Below are 10,408 nucleotides of genomic sequence, written 5' to 3' on the forward strand. Positions count from 1 at the left end.
AACAAATACGAAGAGATTTATTATTATGATGAAGAGATGTAAAGGAATAAACGAAGGGTGTTGAATAAGCGATGCAATTTTTTTTATCTGAGAGCAGCTTGGTTTTGTCAGAGATTCCAATGCACAATATTATTCCCCGCTCTTTTGGCTACCAAATCGTATTTTCCGACATGATCTCTGTTTAGTGCGATGGCCTGACGTCACCTTACTGGGAGGGCCTATATGCCCTTGTTGTACCACTGTATTGAAGATCGACGTCGGAACCAACCTCTGAACTCCGCATAATCCATGCACTGCATGAAACGTATGAGGTCCAGGCTGTCGGGTGGATGAAGAAAAATGGTCCACAGATGTTTTGTGAGTTCCTCTCGGGAGCGCAAACTTGTATAAGGCCCCCGATGGGGAAGAAGAAGTTCGTTTGCATTTTTGAGGCGACGAACACGTTGAACCGTTTCTTAAGTTCCCTGAGGGTATCACAATACACTTCAGAGTTGGTAGTTGCACCATGTGGGAGAATATCAAATAGAGTAACCCTTTCAGAGGGATATTTTCACTCTGCAGCGGAGTGTGCGCTGATGTGAAACTTCCTCGAAGATTAAAACTGTGTGCCGGACAGAGACTCGAACTCGGGACGTTTGCCTTTCGCGGGCAAGTGCTCTACCATCTGCCCCACCGAAGCACGACTCTCGCGCCGTCCCCAAAGCTCTACTTCTGCCAGTACCTCGTCTCCTACCTTCGAAACTTTAGAGAAGCTCTCCTGCGAACCTGCAGGAGAGGTTGTGTGAAGTACTCAGCTATCGCCTGTGACTAATCTTCGACAAAAAGTTGTCACGATCAACATAGTAATTTGCAAGCAATGCCGCACAGATGGTCCAACGTAGCGCATTATGGTCTTCTGGTAGATGGGGAGGAACCTAGCAGGCACACAGCTTTGAGAGCGCCAACAGGCGGACGAGTGTGTCAGCACTGCCAACACAGATGCACAGTTGTGTAGCGAGGTTTTTGATTGCGATTCACCGATCACCTCGAATGATAGTGTTCGCACGTACCAACTTTGCAGGAATTGAAGCTGTGTGTGTGTGTGTGTGTGTGTGTGTGTGTGTGTGTGTGTGTGTGTGTGTGTGTGTGTGGACTGCCGATACGCCGGAGATGGGACTGATTAGCGCGACCTTGTTGCAATAATGACGCATGTCTTGCACAACGGCTCACTGTGCTTTTGTTTATTGCCACGTCTCCGTAGACATTCCGTAAGCGCCTCTGAATATGTTCGATGCTGTGACTTTCCCTCAGGAGAAATACGATAGCAATTGTCTGTTTCTAACACACCTCTGCTACAAGCGCCATTTCGAAGGTTGCGTAATTGCCGACATCGCTCGGAACTCCATGTTTCTACATGGGCTGAAGTGGGAATATTCCACGCTGTCCCACAATAACATTTCAACCGAAATTGTCCGAGCAAAATAAACGTGTATTATGCGAAATGCAGATTTCCGAAAGGAGTTGAAAATTTGTAGTGTGAAATAAAAGCTGGATGCAAACAAACATAAATACAATGGACACCTACAAAGAGTGGATAGAGATCGACTAAAAAGCTAAACTCGTCCCGAATAGGCCATGAAGGCCCAAAGGTACCGCCCGGGCGTGGTGTCATCCTCAGCCAACAGGCGTCTCTGGATTTGGACGTGGAGGGACATCTGGTCAGCACACCACTCTCGCAGCCTTATGCCAGTTTCCGAGACGGGAGCCGCTACTTCTCATTCAAGTAGCTCCTCAGTTCGCCTCACAAGAGCTGAGTGCACCCCGCTTGCCAACAGCTCTCGGCAGACCGGATGGTCACCCATCCAGCGCTTAACTTTGGTGATCTGACGGGAACTGGGCAAGGCCGTTGGCATAGAGATCGACAACCACGGCAGAATTATGTTACATAATAATAATAATAATAATAATAATATCATGGAACACGTCAATAACTGACCTGCCAGGCCAAGAAGACCACTGCGGCAGATCGGTCGTAGTTACTCCTGATCCCTGGGACTCGCTCCGCGTATCGCTTCCTTGTGTGAAGCAGCGTCATTACCAGGCGTCCGAGGCGAGCCCTCTGCTGCATGAACAGCACCATCTGCCAACAGCAACAGCGCAGGGGGATCCACAACACTATTCGGTACGGTGGTTCAAAATAGTTCATATGGCTCTGAGCACTATGCGACTTAACTTCTGAGGTCATCAGTCGCCTAGAACGTAGAACTAATTAAACCTAACTAACCTAAGGACATCACACACATCCATGCCCGCGGCAGGATTCGAACCTGCGACCGCAGCAGCAGCGCGGTTCCAGACTGCAGCGCCTAGAACCGCACGGCCACTCCGGCCGGCTCGGTAGGGTGGCTAGGGAGCAGTTCACCGAGGAAAATCCTCAGGAACGCTGTAGTTGCAGTCGAGCAAACAGACTTCGGGAACATCTACACATAGATCCTTAAGTTCTGTATCATTCGAGAGTTGAAACACACCTCCCGAGCAGGACGTTGGATGGTTTAGAGACAAAGCTGAAGCACTGCGGTTTTTAAAACTGGTTGTAAAGTTCTGAAACCGATTAAACTAAAAACTTTTACTGTAGTTTGTGATTTATTCTGTCTGACAAGAATGGCAGAGACATTGCAAGCTGTCTATAGATGATTGATCCCATTTGTCAGACAGAACAACTAACGAGGTATCGCAATAGTACGAGGGCTATTGGGGAAGTAATGTACGATAGTTCGCGAAATGGAAACCACAGTGAAAATCAAAACTGTTTTATTTGCAACAGTTATGTACAACTTCCAGCTAGTTTTCTCCATAGTCACCGATTCGACTTAGACGTTTATCGTAACGTTGTACCAACTTTCCAATACCATCGTTATAGAAGGCCGCCGCCTGTGCTTTCCGCCAATACTCTAAGCTGACCTACAGCTCGTTGTCTGTGCCAAAATGTTTTCCTCATAGCCAGCAGTTCATGTGAGCAGAGATGAAACTCAGAGGGAGACAATTACGGGCTGTATTGTGGGTAGTCAAACATTTCCAAATGAAAATGATGCAGGAGCATCTTCAGTGCCCCTGCAGAACGCGGCTGAAAATTGTCTTGAAGAAGAAACGGCACGACAGTTATGTAATGTTGGCTGCATAGCTTCAGGAGAAATTTCTCAACAGGCCCTCGTACTTGGTGAGAGACGCTAGTGTTCTAGGTATTTTTATGTGCTCCCTGTGTGCTCAGAACCAAAAGAACGACGTAACGCTATCGACCGGCATACTGCAGACACTGCCCAACACACCCGTGCAAAACTTCATCGGATTTTCAGTGGTTTCCATTTCGCGACCGATCGTTCCTTACTTTCCGAATAACCCTCGTATTACACTCGACTCGTGTTTGGGAACGCAGTAGATGCCTATCTGGCCTTCTGGATTCAGTTTCCCTCAGTTTCCCTAAACCACTCAACAGAGTTGCCAGGATACTTCCTTTGAAATGGTTCAGCCAAATTCTTTCTTCATCCTTGTGCTCTACACGGTCTCTAATGACCTCATCGTCGACGGGACGTTAAAACCCAGTCGTCCTGTCTTCCGCATGTGATATCCGCCACATTGTAAACGTAGATTCCTTTCGGCCGAGTCTCAGCGAGCTCAAGTTGGTACTGCTCGAAAAATCCTTGATTGGAAGAGTAGAGGCATCACCTGAAGACGTTATTGTGTGACTTCCGGAAAAATCTGGTTTTCTCATTTCAAAGAGAAGACCAAACCACAGTAAAATTGCTGTGTTGGGTAAGCTAAAAGCGCTTCGGAAAAGAATGAAAACCGTTGTGGCACAAGAGAAGGGAGATGGGCATTTTTCTTTCTGGCGCTCAGTGAATCCCATATACAGGGTGTTACAAAAAGGTACGGCCAAACTTTCAGGAAACACTTTGTTACAGGAAATGTTCAAAATGTCCTCCGTTAGCGAGGATACATGCATCCACCCTCCGTCGCATGGAATCCCTGATGCGCTGATGTAGCCCTGGAGTATGGCGTATTGTATCACAGCCGTCCACAATACGAGCGCGAAGAGTCTCTACGTTTGGTACCGGGGTTGCGTAGACAAGAGCTTTCAAATGCCCCCATAAATGAAAGTGAAGAGGGTTCAGGTCAGGAGAGCGTAGAGGCCAAGGAATTGGTCCGCCTCTACAAATCCATCGCTCACCGAATCTGTTGTTGAGAAGCGTACTTCGACTGAAATGTGCAGGAGCTCCGTCGTGGATGAACTACATGTTGTGTCGTACTTGTAAAGGCACATGTTCTAGCAGCACAGGTAGAATATCCCGTATGAAAACATGATAACGTGCTCCATAGAGCGTAGGTGGAAGAACATGGGGCTCAATCAAGACGTCACCAACAATGCCTCTCCAAACGTTCACAGAAAATCTGTGTTAATGACGTGATTGCACAGTTGCGTGTGGATTCTCATCAGCTCACACATGTTGATTGTGAAAATTTACAATTTACATTGTTGGATGAACCATTCGCTGAAGTGTACCCGCCGAGGCCAATCAGCTGCTGATTGTGCCTGCACACGGTGTACATGGTACGGAAACAACTGGTTCTCCCGTAGCACTCTCCATACAGTGACGTGGTCAACATTACCTTGTACAGCAGCAACTTCTCTGACGCTGACATTAGGGTTATCGTCAACTGCACGAAGAATTGCCTCGTCCATTGCAGGTTTCCTCGTCGTTCTAGGTATTCCCCAGTCGCGACTCATAGGCTGGAATGTTCCGTGCTCCCTAAGACGCCGATCAATTGCTTCGAACATCTTGCTGTCGGGACACCTTCGTTCTGGAAATCTATCTCGATACTAACGTACCGTGCCATGGCTATTGCCCCGTGTAAATCCATACATCAAATGGGCATCTGCCAACTCCGCATTTGTAAACATTGCACTGACTGCAAAACCACGTTCGTGATGAACACAAACCTCTTGATGCTACGTACTGATGTGCTTGATGCTAGTACTGTAGAGCAATGAGTCGCATGTCAACACAAGCACCGAAGTCATCATTACCTTCCTTCAATTGGGCCAACTGGCGGTGAAACGAGTAAGTACAGTACATACTGACGAAACTAAAATGAGCTCTAACATGAAAATGAAGCGTTTCCGGACACATGTTCACATAACATCTTTTCTTTATTTGTGTGTGAGGAATGTTTCCTGAAAGTTATGCCGTACCTTTTTGTAACACCCTGTAGAGTGGTTATCAGAGAAAGGGTATATTAGATGCTGGCTCTTAGTATGTAAAACTATGGATTCCTTTACACTGTTAGCTGAAACACTCAAACAAGATTAACGTTCAAACAGAATACGTCCTCTGTGACAGTGCAGCTGCTAGTACATGCGGCACTGCTATGGAAAAAATGCAGTAGTTGGGTTAGAAATGTTTCCCCGTGTGTCCCGTTTCGTATATTATGCCCATTGGCTCAAAACTGTATTTTTAAACAATAAAATTCAGTTATGTGCCGAGTTCTTGTCTATCGAAAACAAGCGCTACTCAGAATTGGAAAGAAATGTTCGATATCACGGAACAAATAAACGGAAATCACCATAGTCAAAATGCAATGAGGAAAGGAAATTCGCCAAAAATGAATATTTCTTGTTAAAGATGGCTTTTTTTAGAAAATTAGCAGTACGCCCCAGTATATTCAAGTCCTATTCAGTGGCTGGACATACTGACAAATAATTCCTTCTTTTCTTTACCGAACTACTTGTTTCTAAAGGTCATTCAGGTGGTCCTAGATGGAATGATTAGTACACAAGGAAGTGACAAACATATTATTCTGCGCAATAGAAGCTCTGCTAATAGTTTCCGATATAGAACAGTAGAAACCATTCCATGAACTCTATTCGCCACTCTTTTGGCTTGTGGTGAAACACAATTAATTTGACTGCATGGACACGCACTTAAGTGGATGGTGCATATGTTCAAAGTTAACTGTGAGCTTGTAACAGTGCACAAGACATTTTAATTTTTTGTCTACCCTGTGGATAATAGCAGGGTTTTGCGGTTGTATTGGTTATGGGGAAAAGGATTTGAAAATAAAGGTGTCCCATCACATACCGTTCTCCAGTGTTTTAGTATTGATGAAAAATATATTACTTTAAAACCTTGGAAAGACAAATATTTCATCCCAGATAAATTTGGGACATTTTTTATCCTTTTCTTTTTCATTGTGGTATCTGCAGTGTCTCTAACTCAGGACCAACAATGTTTTGCCAACAGGCTGCAATTGCATCGACTCACAAACCGCTATTCGGCAACTACAGGTTTCTAGTGGAAACGTTTTCCCTGCTCATCACTTGTACACTTGTATCCTCCAAATTTGAGAGAAAAAGGCAAGATGGAAATCAAGGAAATGTAACTTTGCTGAAATACGACACTTCATACGTTGTAAACATCTTATCATGTTATTCACAATCTCTTTATGGTCATCAGATTCGTGATATCCAAGAAAGTGCGTACACACTGTCTTGTAGGCATTGAAGGCATCATTTTCTGTCTCTCTTAAAGAGTTGGAGAAATCTCTATCTTGCATAAGCAGAAGTGTTTGGGAGTCAACAAGTACTGTCTCTTTAATCTTTGCACCGGTGGTATTGGGCAACTTTGTCTTCAGGTGTGAAACAGTTTCCCTCCTTCGTCGAGAGCTTTTACAGTTACATTCATTAACCATATGTTAACACACTGGGGTGGGAGAGACGCATCTTTATGGTTAACTAACGGCTCATACGGCACACTCATTCCACCTGGAACGTAGGCGTCTCGCTTAGGTCACTCTGTATGTACGTTATGTTTCTTTCTTGTTGTAACTGTCCCACTCTCACAGAAGGCAGCAATACTAATTGTAACCTGATTGCGTAGCCCCATTACTTTCAGACTACACAGAATTTCTAGTCGTAAATATCGTAATGTAAGCAACTCAGTAACTCTCGCTTAGTTTCTTGTAAATTGAGTATCAGACTGGAACCAATGGATATGTATTAACATTATGAAGGAGGATTGCATTTAAATTTGATTTCGAGTCTGCATTCCATTCGTAATTTGATTATGATCAAGAACATTACGCCATCTTGTTGGACTAATATTCTTGATCACAAACAAAGTGCGAAAGTTTTGTTTCTCTGTATATAGAATCAGGTACATACCATCCAACTAAACTGCAGATGGCATGATGTTCGCGGAGTAAAAACGGCAACAGAAAAAAAGCTCACAGAAAATATGTCACAAACAGCGACAATAATTCTCAGAAACATACAGTAACATACAACAAATAAAATTAAAAAGCCCACTGATGATGGCGATATTTGTCGCCGAAACTAGTTTGCGAAAATAAAGAACTAAACGAATAACAAGGTGTTTCGCATAAAGACTGACTCAGTTTCCGATATTTTTTGTTTTTCTATACAAACACGGACCAAATTGAAAAGTTTCAAGATGACATTATTGAAAATACGTCGCTATTAAAGAGATTTTGACGCTAGGACTCGGTCAGAAATAACGATATAAGCGTTTCAGCGTTTTGGTAAATTTAACCCCTATGGTTTGAAATAATGGGAGAAGCTTTTTCGAAAATAATTCACTATTAATGAACTACTGTTGTTAAAGCTATATCAATGAAAATTCGTATTTGGCTTCTCCGTTATAAAAAATGGTGCATATGGCTCTAACCACTATGGGATTTAACATCTGAGGTCATCAGTCGCCTAGAACTTAGAACTACTTAAACCTAACTAACCTAAGTACGTCACACACATCCATGCCTGAGGCAGGATTCGAACATGTGACCGCAGCAGCAGCGCGTTTCCGGACTGAAGCGCCTAGAACCGCTCAGCCACTGCGGCCGGGTCTCCGTTAGAAATAAAACAATATGTGTTTCAGAGTTTCTGGAAATTCAACCCCTTAGAGAGTGAAACAGGAGATGAGAATTTTTGTGAAAATGTATGGTTATATTTTTAAAAATTAAAGCTAATTATATCAAAATTGATTTTTCACTTCTCGGTTAAATATGAAGAAATATGTTTTAGGGGTGAAAATTTCTATGGAAATAACTCCACAAGAACGAAAAAGGTGTGATTATCAAAAACCTTGGAATCCCAGCTACAAGAAATACGTTTGGAAAAGAGCATGCTTCTATGGCTTCACTAAACGTCAGAAGCTTAGAAGATGTTACAAACTGTGAACAACATTACAAATTGATTAACAAAATAAAATAAACGGTGCAGACCATACAGTCTACACGAGTGGAGAAGTGGGTGCTAAGCCAGTCGTAGATAAAAGTGAGACCCACTATTAGGAAGATGATGATACAAACAGGCTGATTTCATAAAGTTACTGGGAAGCGTGAATTTACGCTGTCGAGTCGAGGAGACTCACCCTGAGGGCCCAGGCGCAGCCGCAAGTGGTCTGGAAGAAGACGTCGCGCAGCGTCTCGGGGTCCGTCGGGGTGTCGATGACGAGCTGGACGGCGCTGGCGGCGGACACCAGCGCGTTGGTGGCGATGATGAAGAGCGCACTCAGCAGCCGGGGGCCGGCCGGCCCGGAGGCGGGGGGCCGCCACACCCCCAGCTGCTGCAGCGCCACCCCGCTGGAGCCCAACAGCGACTTCGCCTCCGCCTCCATCTGCGGAACAAGTCGGCGGGCGCGGTCATCCTTCTGGGGATACATTCTGCCAGCAAACTCAAGAGCAAATCCCATTTCTAGCCTACTACGGTACAAGGAGCATCTACTGGGTGTCCCAGCAGGAATGGTCAATATTCAGGTGTTACACAGGAATGATCATTTGAAGCAAAAACCTTTATATGGACATATTCCCTATTTGGAATAGTTTCCGAAGTATAACACATTTAACCCAGCAGTGGTGGGTCTAGTATTCTTACACTAGTGGTGTGTGGAGTTCTGTACACCCGGTGTAGTGTTTTACGTATTTTGAATACTTTAACATTAAAACTAGTTGTTTAATCAGATGTATGTTATTACTGTAGACTAGTGTTAATATGTATTATTAAGAGGCTGCGTGGGGTAGCCGCGCGGTCTGAGGCGTCCTGTCGGAGGTTCGAGTATTCCCTCGGAAATGATGTGGATGTGTGTGTTGTCCTTAGCGTAAGTTAGTTGAAGTTGCATTAAGTAGTGTGTAAGCTTAGGGTCCGATGACCTCAACAGTGTGGCCCCAAATGATCTTACCATAGATATCCAAATGTCCTATTATTAACACATAGATAAACAATAAAATGAAATTTTATTTATTACTTGTTAGCAACATACCAGTTATAAATTATGAGTTGCACAAGCTTTTCAACTTAAAAAAAGTGATCGAAGCACAACATGTTCGCGTACAGAGGTGGGATAAAAATGTGGAAACACCGCGAGGTATGCATTCTGGAATTTAAATGCTGATTATAGACAAGACTACAGGCTACGCCGTTGAATTTAACAGTTAACAGTAGCTGTAAAATGTCCTCAATACGCTGCAGGTGTCACACGTTGTAGAAATGTGATTACTGCATTATATGTGCACTGGAACTACACCACTCGTGGCTGCCGCATCGCAGTCGCGAAGCAGTGCCGAGGCAGTTCCAGATAAATTTTACACTCTGACGATAATTTATGGATTTGTAGTTTTAGCTTGAAGATGTCCACTATGGACAAACGGTGATTACTGTTATTCTGAAGAAGGTTGGGTTATCCCGACTGAAACCTAGGTAAATTCTAGGGAAACGGTGCAACTGAGGATATTGATTATTAAAATTAAAATTAATATTTATACAGTTGCTGACAGGGCTGCGAAATATTGAAGATATTTATATACACTGAAGAGCCAAAGAAGCTGGTACACTTGCCTAATATGCTGTAGGACCCCCGCGAGCACGCAGAAGTGCCACAGTACGACGTGGCGTGGACTCGACTAATGTCTGAAGTAGTGCTGGAGGGAATTGACACCATGAATCATGCATAGCTGTCCGTAAATATATAACAGTACGAGGGGGTGGGGATCTCTTCTGAACAGCAGGTTGCAAGGCATCCCTGATACGCCCAATAATGTTCATGTCTGTACGCTTTGGTGGACAGCGGAATTTAAACTCAGAAGAGTTTTGCTGGAGCCACTCTGTATCAATCCTGGAATCCTGGGGTGTTGCATTGTCCTGCTGGAATTGCCCAAGTCCGTTGGAATGCACAATGGACATGAATGGATGCAGGTGATCAGACAGGATCCTTCAGTACGTGCCAGCTGTCAAGGTCGTATCTAGATGTATCAGGTGGCCCATATCACTCCAACTGCGCACACCCCACACCGTTACAAACCCTTCACAAACTTTAACAGCTTCTGCTGACATGCAGGGTCCATGGATTCATGAGGCTGT

At 44.3% G+C, this 10,408-nt stretch overlaps 1 protein-coding gene across 1 annotated transcript in view; it reads right to left on the reverse strand.

Annotated features, from left to right (window-relative positions):
• The window catches only part of LOC126278755 (odorant receptor coreceptor-like), a 52,284-nt gene extending 43,540 nt beyond the window's left edge, over positions 1 to 8,744 (reverse strand). Inside the window, exons 1-2 of the mRNA XM_049979032.1 lie at positions 8,424 to 8,744; positions 1,976 to 2,119 (exon numbers count right to left, since the gene is read on the reverse strand). Coding sequence (XP_049834989.1) covers positions 1,976 to 2,119; positions 8,424 to 8,744 — 465 coding nt within the window. The remainder of the gene's footprint in view (positions 1 to 1,975; positions 2,120 to 8,423) is intronic.
• Between the last annotated feature and the right edge of the window lie 1,664 nt (positions 8,745 to 10,408).

Source organism: Schistocerca gregaria, chromosome 6 (assembly GCF_023897955.1).
Source record: "Schistocerca gregaria isolate iqSchGreg1 chromosome 6, iqSchGreg1.2, whole genome shotgun sequence".
In the NCBI taxonomy this organism is placed as follows: Eukaryota; Metazoa; Arthropoda; class Insecta; order Orthoptera; family Acrididae; genus Schistocerca; species Schistocerca gregaria.